At 48.5% G+C, this 13868-nt stretch overlaps 1 protein-coding gene across 1 annotated transcript in view; it reads left to right on the top strand.

Annotated features, from left to right (window-relative positions):
* The first annotated feature begins 2763 nt into the window (after window positions 1–2763).
* Window positions 2764–13868, top strand: part of NECTIN1 (nectin cell adhesion molecule 1) — a 112739-nt gene continuing 101634 nt past the window's right edge. The window contains exon 1 of the mRNA XM_081333775.1: window positions 2764–3538. Coding sequence (XP_081189901.1) covers window positions 3457–3538 — 82 coding nt within the window. The 5' untranslated portion in view covers window positions 2764–3456. The remainder of the gene's footprint in view (window positions 3539–13868) is intronic.

The following is a 13868-nucleotide window of genomic DNA, read 5'->3' as shown; positions in this document are numbered from 1 at the left end:
TCTTCTTGTTACAAAAGAAAATTTTATCCTTGGCTGGGTTAATTCTTGGTTAGCTAGAAGAATCAAGTACTTCAGTTGGCAGGTTAATAAGATCAGTAAGCCGCTGCATTAAACCTATGAATAAATTCTTTTCTGCAAGTAAAAAGCTAGCAGCCCAGCAAGATGGAGGCTGGGCTGAAGTCCCTGATGGGCTACATTTCTACTGGGAAGGGAATTCAAAACCTTGAAAATGCTCTCTCCTAAGATGACCTGAGGATTTTATTACTTTCCTGTGGCCGGAATAAAAATAACTGGCATATTATTTCCAACCGCAGGCTTCCTTTGCATCTGTGGAAATGAACTCTTGATGCCATAAACGAAGGGAAGGCTTGCAAGGACACGAAAAGGCATCTTTTTATAGTGTTTCCCTCCTGCCCCCTCCTCTTCCTCCATTTCTGGTTGCACATCCTCCCCTTCCGATCCCTTCTCTTTTCTTCTTCCTTGCCAGCCATTGAGGCCTTGCTAGGAGGCATCTAATGGGGCTTCAGATCAACCGGCTCTTCTCATCGGCGGGATGCACCAGCTGCTCTCCAACGCTTTGTGCCTCACTGTCATTGCCCAAGATGGAACAGATCAGGATTTAAGATTTTGACGTCTGGGAATACAAGATGCAAACACTGGCTGGCTGCATTGACAAAGGAACGGATGAAGGGGGTAGGGTTCCCCCCAACCAACCCCAAAGTGGAAACTCCAGAAGGCTCTTTTCCCAACAACATGATGGGGTTGCAAGAAGGACTGAGGCTCAGGCAAAGAGCCAAGGCCCCAAAACCTTGGTGTGTCCAAATCAGTCCACATAGCAGCAGGGGAGGGGGGCAGCAGCAGCAACAAGGCAAATAAACCCGGTTTCACATCTAAGCCAACCGACAGATATCCAACTTCATCCAAAAACTGTTAACGACTTACTGGAGAATTGCATCCTATCCCTATTCCCATTCCAGCCCAAAGACCTGTACTATTCCGTTCTGTTCGGTTTGTTTTACGTTATCTGAGATTTATGCTATGCAACTCTATTCTAGCTAGATCGAGGACCGTAAAATATGATCACAAATTCAGTTTGTTGACCACGAGTGAGTGATTGATCCATTCTTCTTCCTTTTTTTTTTTTGCTTTCCACAGTGAGGCAGCAGAAATTGTGTTGGGAGTGGGGTTTCGGTTCTCTCGTGGACCCCACCACTCTAGGCTAAACGAATGGCAGGTGGGCTACTGAATCCCAGGTTTAGGGATGGTGCCTGGGTGGCAGGAGGGGCAGCCCTGAGCCTCCCCATCCTTTGCACCACATTGCAGCACCCTGACTGGCCACAGGGGGCACCATTCACCGAGCCACGATTTCTGGGATTCTGCCCCGGTAGCCGCTGCCCAGCTCCGACCGGGAGACAGCCGATGCTGCTGGAAGAGGCAAAGCAGCTGCCCCAAAGGGGGTGGTGGTGGTGTCCCGTCAAAAAGACAGGGCAAAGTAACCCCCAATGCACTTGGCTTACGGGAGAGTAGCTGTCATTTGAGAGCTAAAAGGAGCACGACACAGCTCGCTCTTCGAGCACACGCAGGCTACTTTAAACCAGGATGGAGTGGCTTGTGGATCAAGGGGTGGGGCGTTGTGAGAAGCCCAGCCTTGCTGGAGCTTGAGGAAGGAAGGAAGGAAGGAAGGAAGGAAGGAAGGAAGGAAGGAAGGAAGGAAGGAAGGAAGGAAGGAAAGAAAGTAAGAAAAGAGAGAGAGAAGAGGAAGGAAGGAAGGAAGGAAGGAAGGAAGGAAGGAAGGAAGGAAGGAAGGAAGGAAGGAAGGAAGGAAGGAAAGGAAGGAAGGAAGGAAGAAAGAAAGAAGAAAGAAAGAAAGAAAGAAAGAAAGAAAGAAAGAAAGAAAGAAAGAAAGAAAAGAGAGAGAGAAGAGGAAGGAAGGAAGGAAGGAAGGAAGGAAGGAAGGAAGGAAGGAAGGAAAGAAAGAAAGAAAGAAAGAAAGAAAGAAAGAAAAGAGAGAGAGAAGAGGAAGGAAGGAAGGAAGGAAGGAAGGAAGGAAGGAAGGAAGGAAGGAAGGAAGGAAGGAAAGGAAGGAAGAAAGAGAGAAAGAAAGAAAGAAAGAAAGAGAGAAAGAAAGAAAGAAAGAAAGAAAGAAAGAAAGAAAGAAAGAAAGAAAAGAGAGAAAGAAGAGGAAGGAAGGAAGGAAGGAAGGAAGGAAAGAAAGAAAGAAAGAAAGAAAGAAAGAAAGAAAGAAAGAAAGAAAGAAAGAAAAAGAAAGAAAAGAGAGAGAGAAGAGGAAGGAAGGAAGGAAGGAAGGAAGGAAGGAAAGAAAGAAAGAAAGAAAGAAAGAAAGAAAGAAAGAAAGAAAGAAAGAAAGAAAGAAAGAAAGAAAGAAAGAAAGAAAGAAAGAAAGAAAGAAAGAAAGAAAGAAAGAAAGACTGCGGGAAAAAGGGGCCACTCAGCCAAACTGCCCCCTTTTCGGAGTTTGGCGCGCACCTCGCACTGCGCACGCGCCCCGCCGTCCAGCAGCGGGTTAAGGCGGAGGCCCCGCCCGGAGCGTTACATGCCGTGACATCACAGCCCGGAGGGGCGGGGCCGGAGGGAGGGGCGGGCCAGAGCGCCGAAGCTGGCTCCGGGCGGGCTGGGCCGCTCTTGCTGCTGCTGCTGCTGCTGGTGCGGGCGGTGCGCGTGCCCGGCTGGCGGCGGCGCGAGGCGGGCAGAGGCGCGGGCACGACGGGCGGCGGGGCGCGCTCCCTCTTCGCTCCGCTTCTCTCCGCCCGGCCAGACTCGACTCTCGCTCGGAGGCAGCCGGGGCTGAGGTTGCAGGGCGCCGCCGCCGCCGCCTCCTGCCGCTCCTCCTCCGGCCGCCCGGCCGCCGCAAGCCCGGACCGAGCCATGGACGGGGGGCTCCCTCCGCGCCCCGCCGAGGCCCTCTGAGCAGCCGCCGCGCAGCGCTGAAGCCGGGCTCCCCGGCACCCAGGCGGTCCCGGGAGCGCCCCTCCGCACTCCGGCTCCGCGCCGTCTCTCCGCCTCCCGGCTGTCCGGCGCGCGGCTCTGGCCGCGGGCGATGCTTCGGCGCCGGCGTCCGCTCTGAGACGCTCCGCCGGCGCTGGGCTCGGGGCGAGGAAGGCGCGCCGGGCTGGGCTGGGCTGCCGCGGACCAGCCGATCGGAGCAGCCGCTGGGCGAGCGGAGGCCGGCCGAGAAGCGCCCCGCCGCCAACCCCGCCGTCCCCCGCCGGCCGAAGGGTCGGTGGGCGCGCCGAGGGGGCGTCTGCGGGCGACCCCCGGGGGCTCCTGGGCTCTCCTGCCCCGCGGCCGAGAAGAAGAAGCAGCAGCAGCGGGGCGTCCCTGGCGCGGATCCCGTGGATGCCCCATCCCGGTCGGCGCCTCGCCCCCAATTAACTTCCCACGCCGCCTTGCCTGCTCAGACCCCCCCTCCCCCGCCCCGACCAGGAAACCTCTCCGATGGCCGGGCAAGCGCAGCAGCTGGGCTGGCTCCGGGGCTGGTGGACTACCGGCGTGTGCTTGGCGGCGCTGGCCTTCCCAGGTGAGCCTCCCCCTCCCCTTTTTTCCCCTCTGGAGGTGGTGGTGGTGATACAAGGAGGGGGGGGGTGTCGGAGGGAGGGTCGAGTCGGGGGCGCGGAGGAAGGGGAGAGAAAGCGCAGGGGAGAGTTGGAAGAAGAGAGGTGGGGGGGGGGTCCCTGCCGCTGCTAAGGCTGACTGTGCTTAAGATTGTCCGTTTGGGGTGGGGGGGTGGGGGGCTGTGGACAACCCCCCACCCATGCCAGTTGGGAGGGTGGCACGAGGCTGCGCCCCCCCCCCATTCGTGCTTTTCTGCCAGGGGAAAGGGGAGGGTGTACTCCAAGCTGGGGAGGAACATGTGGGGGGGGCAAAGACTGGTCCATCCTAGGTACACCCCCCTGGATTGAAAAGCAGGGGGGGCTCAAGAGAACATTTCAGGGGGGTGGCTGAGTGGCAGCCTGGCTCATCCTGGTTGAAAAATGTCTTTCCCCCCCCCCCTCTGGATAGAACAAGGGGTCTACAACCGAGCTGAGTTGGATCACGACTCCCCTCTTTCTAACTGTGGGCACTTCTCCCTTGTGCCCAGATCGGCTGGGGGGGGGGGCAAGGGTGCGTCTAGCCTTTGAAACAATTCTGTGTGGGGGATCTTGGATAGATTTCCCTCCCTGCACAATGGTGGAAACGAGGGACCCAGCTTTCTAACTCTTTCTAAGCAAAACCTTGCCTGTGTGTTCCTTAGGATAATTTGGAGGGGGTTGGGGTAGCATTGTTGGTGGGTGCTAACAGGACCCCAGGGGGCCATGGAGGAGGGAAGGCAGCCGTGGAGGAAGCTGGCAAATGTATTGTGTGGGCGAGAAGTGGGCATTTAATGGACTGAACGGTTGTAGGACCTGTGTGTTGGGAATGTGGGGAGGATGCATCCATGCTGCGGGGCACGGGGGGGGGGGGGAGGAGGAAGAATCGCTCCCGCCCCCTTGAATGTCATGCTAACCTGTCATGGAGGGAAACTGAGGCAGTGGGTCTTCGGGGCAGGAGGAATTTTCTGGCAGGAACTGTGCAGTCAGCAAAACCTGTGTTTTGGTAGCTGAGAATTGCAAGGTTGCAAGGAGCTGGCTCAGCCAAGCTTTGGGTGCCTAGACAGACCCAACAACCAAGTCCGTTTCTCTTGGCCAAAGTAGGAGGTGGCTCTTGACCTGGCCAGGTTGATGTCGGTTGCCTTCTGGGTCTTTTCTTTTTGCTTGCTTTTTTGGGGGGTGGGGGTGGGGAGACAGCCCTAGATGCCGGAGGGGCATCTTGCAAAAAGCCAAAATTAAAAAAAAAAACGAGGCTCGGCTTGGCTTTCGAAGTGGTGCCGCTTCTGCTGCTGGTACAGCAGAGGGCAGACTAAGCTGAGGAGGCTCAGTAGATGGAGCCTTCAGAAGGCCAGGAACCAACCAGCTGTCGATCAACCTGGAAAGCTGGTTTGGGGTTCAGGGTTAGAGATGGTTGCAAAGAAGGAAGAGAAGAGAAAGGGAGCCTTCCAAGGTGGGAAGGTGGTCCGTGGTGCTTTTCCTCTTTCTCTCTGCCGGGGACCGGCAGGTGGTGGCAGGCTTAGCCACAGCTCGTGCTGGAGGCAGCAACTAGGGACGCCCTCCAGAGGGTTCAGTGTAATGCTTTTCCAGGATCCTGGGTGGATCAGACTATCTTAGAAGGAGGCAGATCTCAAGGTGGCTGGTTTGCGTGCCTCTGTTCCTTTTGATGGTGGTTGGACTCCAGTCTCCATCATCCTTGCCCACTGGGTTGCTGGCTGGGACTGATGGTCCTTAGAATCCGGCCGCATGCAAAAGACCACTGAGAGAGAGAGAGAGAGAGAGAGAGAGAGAGAGAGAGAGAGAGAGAGAGAGAGAGAGAGAGAGAGAGAGAGAGCGAGAGAGCGCACTTAGAGAGGAGCAAAGCTCGTAAACGGAGCCTGGAACTTGTTTATACCTTTTGTGCTTTTTATTTTTTTTTTTAAATAGCCGTTTTCAGCATCCCCAGGGTCACGTGATCCCAATTCAGCCGCTCGGCAGCTGGCTCACGTTGATGACGGTTGTACCGTCCTGGGGTCCCGCGTTCCCCCTTTTGCGACCTTCTGACAAGCAAAGCCAGATTCGCTTCACATCCGTGTGACTCACTTAAGCACTGCCGCGATTCGCTTAACGAGGGATAGCAAGAGAGGTCGTAAACTGGGGCCAGGCTCGCTTAACAACCGTCTGGCTTAGCAATGGAAATTAATGCCGGCATTAAGCTGCTAAGTTCCTACCCCAAGGGGCTCGGAGGCTAAGTGCTTCTCATGGTGAAGAGTCAGAAGGAGAGAAAGGAAAGGGAACGGAGTTGTCAGCACGGTAGCAACATCCGTCTTGATGGATTTGGGATCAAACCACGGGACGCTTTCCCCTCCTCTTCACCTGCCTTTTCACCGAGCAGAGCAGAACGTACTTTCAGCTTCGGAAGCGGATGGATGTTTACTGAGTAGCAAATCCTGGCTGAGTTTACGGCCTTCGGGAGCTCAGCTCAGGAATAAAGACTATCTTTGCTTACAAATTCCCTGCCCTGTATCATCCCAAAATTTGGACATGTATTTCCAGGAAGAGCAGCTTCGGTTGCAAATGTGAGCGTGGAATTCTTTGCCCACAAAAGGAGACCTAAATCGAGAAGGACGTTGTTCTTAGCAACTTTGGTAAAAGTGATTTTGGCTTCAGTAGCTTCCTTTCCTGCAGCTGGGAATTCCAGCGTGCAAAGCACGGTTGTCCTTAAAGGGACCATGATGGATAGTGTGTGTTGTGATACTTGCGTGACCTTACCAGTTCCTGCAATGGGGGAATTTGGCTTATCAGTAGGCGGAAAAGGAAGGAGGGGAAGATTTCGGTTAAAACGTGGAGTCTTCGCTGCTGTCTGAGTTTTGGGTGCTATCTTGCAGACATCTCAATACCCAACTAGGTAACACTATCGGTGCTAGAAGGGAGTGGGGTTTGCTTATGTTAAAAGGTTTGTATTCGTACATTCCCGGGTGAAGCACAAGAGGAGAGAGGCACTAAACCTAGGTGAAGAAATAAAAAAGGCAACCTGGAGAGATGCTGGAGTAGAAACAGGGAGAGGCAGATTTTGCCCCTCTGCATTCACGGAAAATTCTTGGCTGAATTTAGGCTGGTCCCGCCCACTCAATCCAAGAGCCAATCAGGTGCCTGTCTGTCTCTCTCTGTCCATCCATCCATCCATTCATTTAAACTTTCAACTGCTGCAGAAAAAGGTGGGCATGCTGTACTCCAAATTAAAGTAAAGTAAATCCTAATCTGGTTTAACTTGATGGACCTGGTTCACATAACAGTTCCCACAAATTGCCCAGCCCATTTTCACAAAGACCAGTAAAACACGCTTCTCCCTTTCTCTCTCTGCCCTTTTCCCTCCCTCTCTCTCTCCCTCCCTCTCCTCTCTTCCTCTCTCCCTCCCTTTCCCCCTTTCCCCCTTTCTCTCTCCCTTTCTCTCTCTCCTCAGTCTCTGCCCCTCTCCCTCCCTCCCTCCCTCTCCCTCCTCTCTTCTTCTCTTCCTCTCTCCCTCCCTTTCCCCCTTTCTCTCTCTCTTTCCCTCCCTTTCTCTCTCCCTTTCTCTCTCTCCTCAGTCTCTGCCCCTCTCCCTCCCTCCCTCCCTCTCCCTCCCTCTCTCTCCTCTCTTCTTCTCTTCCTCTCTCCCTCCCTTTCCCCCTTTCTCTCTCTCTCTTTCCCTCCCTTTCTCTCTCTCCTCAGTCTCTGCCCCTCCCTCTCTCTCTCCTTTTCCCTTTCTCTTTCCCTCTCTCCCTCCCTCTCTCCTCTCTCCCTCCCTCTCTCTCCTCTCTTCTTCTCTTCCTCTCTCCCTCCCTTTCCCCCTTTCTCTCCCTTTCTCTCTCCCTTTCTCTCTCTCCTCAGTCTCTGCCCCTCTCTCCCTCCCCCTCCCCCTCTCTCTCCCTTTCCCTCCCCCTTCCTCTCTCTCCTCGGTTTCTGCCCCTCTCTCCCTCCCTCTCTCTCTTCCTTTTCCCTTTCTCTTTCCCTCTCTTCTCTCTCCCTCCCTCTCTCTCCTCTCTTCTTTCTCTTCCTCTCTCCCTCCCTTTCCCCCTTTCTCTCCCTTTCTCTTTCCCTCCCTTTCCCTTTCTCTATCTCTTTCCCTCTCTCCCTCCCTCTCCCTCTCTCCTTTTCCCTTTCTCTTTCCCTCTCTCCCTCCCTTTCCCCCCCTTTCTCTCCTCTTCCTCCCTCTCTCTCCCTCACCCTCCCTCTCTCTCTCCCGCCATCCCCTCGATGGGGAAGCAGAACCGTCTTGCGGTAGACACAACAGGCAGTTTATGCCAGGCTTTGTGTTTTCCCTGCATTCCCTATTAATGCTCATCACTTCCGCGCAGGTAGATACGATTTTATGGCACCGTCTGCTCCTCTGCTGCAGCTGCCCCTCCCGCTTACGGTGTTTGCTCTTCCTTAATGCACAAATAAAATAGAAGGGAGCAGTGCCATAAAAGCAAACGTGGGTCGCTTGCCGAGGGCGGGTGGGAGGAGGCTGGGCAAATTTGCCTTCAGCCACGGACCACGGATGTGTATCCTGCAAGCTGTCCTACAACGGGGCCTTTTTTTTTTGTGGTTGCGGGGTTCACGGGAGGTTTGGCAATTGCAAAAGTGACAGGGATGTTGGAAAAAGCCTCCGGGGGACCCCAGGGACAGCAGAGCAATGTTGTCCCATTGGGGACTCTGGACTGAGCTCAGCTGACCTCAGCTGAGCCCGACATTTACGTTGCTAAGCAAGACATTTGTTAAGTGAGTTCTGCCCCATTTTACAACCTTTCTCAGCACAATTGTTAAGCAGTTGTTAAGTCAGTCACACGGTTGTTACGTGAACTTGGCTTCCCCCATTGACTTTGCTTGTCCGAAGGTTGCCAAAGGGCATCCTGTGATCCCCGGGGCAATGCATCCGTCATAAGTGTGAGTCAGTTGCCAAGTGCCTGAATTTTGACCACATGAGCAGGGGGAATGCTGCAACGGTCGTCAGGGTGACAAACGGTCATAAGTCACTATTTCCTGTGATGTTGTAAATTTGAACAGTCACTCAATGAATTGTTGTAAGTCAAGGTCTTCCTATATTTACCTATCAGGGAAATGGGTTCAGCGGAGCAAGGACAATAAAAAACCCAGCAGCAGTTCTTGCCTTCCAGGGCCGGTTAAAGTGTCCATAGTAGTGTCCGAATTATTAAAGCATCTTGGCTTCCAAAGAATAGAAATGGAAATGGAAATAGAACAGAACAGAACAGAATAGAATACATAACCTTTATTGTCATTTTTTCCTGTGGGCACAATGGCAGACATTAAACATGAAATTTAGTTGCTTGCTCTCAAAGTGTACACATACATAACACACATTTAAACATACTATATGCAACATATGCACAGACCTACACCCTTACAAATAAATATTAATCACTGTCCATCCTGAATACATAATGGAAGGAGGAAGCTTTAGAGTTTACAAGGTTAATACCGTATGGAACAAAGCTGTGACTGAATCTAGGATGAACTGAGGAAAGCAGTGGTAGGTTTGCACCCTGCAAAGTCCTCCCCTTCTCCTCCCAGGTATTTGCAAATACTTTACACATTAAGTAATGACCTAGTGCGCCTGGATGGTGCAAATTCAAGTCTCAGCCTGGCTGCTCTATTAAATAAATAATAAGTGTCACATATACGTATGGGTTTTTATTTTTATTTTTTAAAAAAATTTCTTCCCCCTTGGGGACTGTATCGCTGACAGGCACAACAACTTGATATGTAAAAGCTGACAAGGAAATAATAGATTATGTTTGGGGAAAATTTTTTTCCCACTGCTAAGGTTCTCTCCCTCCTCTCTCTCTAACGCTTCCCCTCCCCATCGCTTCATTAGCTGGATGCAGGAAATTATTCCATTTGCTGGTTTGCAAGAAGTCTTCAGATCCTTGGTGTCAGCAAGAGTCATAATTACACTAAATTTCTCAAAGCTTCTCAAAGCTGTTGGCATCGCCAGCAACCACAGACACACACACCAACGTGTGTGTTAGATCGACCTGACTTGAATGCAAAGTCTAGGATGAAGGCGGGATCACAAAAATCGGCCCTCCGCCTATTAGTAACCAAGGGAGGACAGGGTGTTAGGAAGCTTTAAGTATCAACTGAGTACAGGTAGTGCTTGATTTATGAGCATTCATTCAGGGGCCATTCCAAGAAACAACTGCACTGAAAAAAAGCAACTTGTGTCTGGTCCTCGCACTTACGACCGTCACAGTATCCCTACAGCCGGATGATCAAAATTTGTCTGTGTGGCAATTGGCTTGAATTTATGATGGCGGCAGCATCCCAGGATCCTGTCATTGTCATTTGGAACCCGCCCCGGCATCTTTCAGCAAGGAAAGTCAAGGGGGGAAAATTGGATTCGCTTAATGACTGCATTTTACTTAACAACCTTAGGGATTCGTTTAAATACTGTGGCAAAAAACGAAGTCGTAAGATCAAGCACGAGTCACTTAATAACTGCCTTGATTAGCAACCGAAATTCTGGTCCCAACTGTACTCGTAGGTTGAGCTGTACAATAGGTGTTTATAAGTATTTACACAGAAAGGCAGTTTAAAGAAGAAGAAAAACTCCAGTTAGGAGAGGGCCCCATTTCCTCACTCAGCTTCCTCCAAATCATATTTCCCAGGACTTTTTTTCCATGCCTCACCTCTCTTTATTGGCCACAACATGAGCTCCCGTCCAGCCTTATTACCGAATAATGTAAATAATTTTAAAATAAGCCTACTATAAAAACCTATCAGCCAGATATCAAAACAGGAAGAAATAAAGCAGAAGTTAAAAGGTGAAACCAACTATATCACCTGCCAAGGGTACGCAGCTAAAAAGCTGGGGGAAATAGTGGAATAAATGAAGAATTGATCCGATGAATAGAATAGAATAGAATAGAATAGAATAGAATAGAATAGAATAGAATAGAATAGAATAGAATAGAATAGAATAGAATAGAATAGAATAGAATAGAATAGAATAGAATAGAATAAGGATAGACAATAGAATAGAATAGAATAGAATAGAATAGAATAGAATAGAATAGAATAGAATAGAATAGAATAGAATAGAAAATATGGAATGGAATGGAATGGAATAGAATAGAATAGAATAGAATAGAATAGAATAGAATAGAATAGAATAGAATAGAATAGAATAGAATAGAAATATGGAATGGAATGGAATAGAATAGAATAGAATAGAATAGAATAGAATAGAATAGAATAGAATAGAAATATGGAATGGAATAGAATAGAATAGAATAGAATAGAATAGAATAGAATAGAATAGAATAGAATAGAATAGAAAACAGAAAAGCGTAGAATAGAAACTTTATTATCATTTTAAATGTTCACTAATCAGCATACATTAAAATGAAATTGTGTTGCATTCAGCTCTCCAGAAAAAAAAGCCATTATGCATATACCCACACACACACACATACTGTATATGACACAGAGAAACATCACAGTCTATTGAAGCTTGATACATTAATTGATCAATTGTGCCCACTGTGTAAAATGTTACTTTGGGGTGTCAAGGCCCAGAACATGGGAGAGAAAGGTCTTGTCAAGGTAAAAATCACCTTTGTAGAGGGCGACGGACCGTGCTTCAGAGAATGCATGATACACTTGCAGGAAGGCAAGAAAAACAAGACGCATAATCTTACTAAATACCTTTTACTTACAAAAATATAAAAACTAAATATATATTATACAGAGCTAGCTGGGCTACATCCTAACGTAACAGTCAGTAACAGCAAAGTGAAGAAAACAATACAGATAACAACTCAGAACTTTCTCTAGACATGCGCACTAAACAGACTGAAACCATAACATAGCTAGTCATATGGGATTCACTATGGTTACCAGATAAGTTATCACAACAGGTGCAGAGAACAGGGGAAATGTACAGTTAGAAATGAACTTTTCTGACGAACAAAAAAAAACGTGCAGTGACATTCCCCTTCTTTCGTCAGCAAAGTGAAGACTCAAGTAAGGCACATCTTCTCACGCAGATACTCATGCTGGGCTGTAGGAAGTGGTTTGTTCAGCATGTCAGCAATTTGATCACGTGTAGGCACATACTGTAATGACACAAAACCTTGTTTAACCAGTTGCCTTATGTTTTGATATCGGATGTCAATGTGTCTGGACCTTGAACCTGTAAAACGTGTTTCAGAAATATAAACCACAGATTCATTATCTTCCATCACTGTGATTGGTCGAATCGGATGTGTCCAGATATCTGTGACTAAAGCATCAAACCAGGTTAAAGAATTGCATGCATCAGACACACAAGCATACTCAGCTTCTGTAGAGGAACAAGAAACAAGATTCTGTTTACGCACATGCCAGTAAACAGGACATCCATTTAAAAACATCATGTAACCTGATGTACTTTTCCGTGACTTCTTATCACTCGCCCAATCTGAATCTGCATAACAACATAACTCTGCATAGTCAGTATGTGTGGGTTCCAACAACAACTTCATGTCTTTGGTGTGTTTTAGATACCTCAATAACTTTTTAACACATGTCCAATGAAACTGTTTTGCCTTGCCTACGTGTCGTGATAAAAGATTAACACTAAGTGCAATGTCGGGTCTAGTCCAACTACTAATATACAGCAGCGACCCAATGACTGAGCGATATAGTGTTTGATCTTCGAACTCAGGACTTGGTTCATGTGCCAAAATGTGAAAATCAGTTTGCATGGGTATACTCACAGGCTTAGCGTCCTCCATGTTACAGTGATGTAACAGTTGTTCAATCTTCTCTTCTTGTGTGAGACTAAACCCCTTCTGAGTTTTGGCAATTTGAACACCTAAATAAGTGTTAATACACCCTAAAGACTTCAACGTGAAAAACTTTTGTAAAGCTTTAGCAAAAACCTCACTCATCTGCTTATTTGGACCAATATAAACAATATCATCGACATAAACAAGAATTATCTCATACCTATTACCGGATCTTTTGGTAAACACGCATTCATCTGTTTCGGACTTAATAAAGCCCATTGAATTTAGTTTGTCAGAAAGACATAAGTACCACATTAAACCAGACTGTTTCAGACCATAAAGACTTTTGTGTAGAAACCAGGTATCCCCTTCTTGCTGTCTGAAACCTGGAGGACCTTTGACGTAAATTTCTTCATCAAGATCAGCGTGTAGATAAGCCGTTTCAACGTCGAACTGGAAAACCTCTAGGCCAAGGATAGTTGCAGTGGCTAAAGCAATTTTCACACTTTCAGTTCGCACCGTGGGTGAGTATGTATTTGTATAGTCCTCAGGATAACGTTGAGCGAAACCCTGGGCTACGAGTCTGGCCTTGTACAACGACTCACCATTCGGCTTCTTTTTGATCCTGTAGACCCATCGAGTACCAATAACTTTCTTGTTTGCTGGAGGACTTGCAGGCGTAAACACTTGAAGTTTTTTTAAACTGTCCATTTCAGCCTGCATTGCCTCAAACCATTTATCTTGTTCTGATTCAGGAAGATGTTTGATCTGTGTGAACTTCTCAGGTGGAAGTGTAACATTACAAATCAAAGGTACAGGTGTTTTTGTTACTTGCCACGAATACCGTTTTGGAGGGATTCCCTTTGTGGACCTCTTGGAACGTCTCGGGCCAACCGTCCATTCTTCTTCCGTGTCGTCCTCGTCTTCATCGTCGCCAGCAGCAACATCGGCGGCTTGCGAAGACGGAACAGTAGGTTGAGAAGAACTCGTGGAAGGAACATTCTCCTGTGAATCTTGATCAGGTTGCGTGGCATCAGCAACATCATCTCTAGGAAAATAAACTCCAGGATCGTTAGAATGAATCCTGGACCAGTCAGCATCTTCCTCAAAAGTAGCAGATTGTGAAACCACAATAACATGATGAGAGTCAATGTATTTGCTCCATTTTGAATTATCATCAATGCCCATAAATCTCATCCTTTTTGCTGCAGGACCCCCTTTCTTTCTTTGGGCTAAAGGAATATTCACCATAGCATAGGAACCAAAAATATGGAGATGTGAGAGATCAGGCTTGTGTCCATACAACATGAAATAAGGGGTCTGATTTATCGCACTACTCCAAATACGGTTGATGATATGGTTAGCATATTTGATAGCTTCACCCCAGTATGGAAGACTGAGGTTAGCATCTTCAAGGAGGCAACGCATCATGGTTTGCAAAACCCCATTTCTGCGTTCTGCCACCCCATTTTCAGCTGGAGTATAAGGAGCGGATGTCTGATGTACTATCCCATTCTCACGCATCCAGTCCTGGAAACGCTGAGACATGAAT

This window comes from Vipera berus, assembly GCF_964194415.1.
Source record: "Vipera berus genome assembly, chromosome: 8".
NCBI lineage: Eukaryota > Metazoa > Chordata > Lepidosauria > Squamata > Viperidae > Vipera > Vipera berus.
Note: the sequence above shows the minus strand (reverse complement) of the source record. Positions and strands in the feature narration are given on the sequence as shown.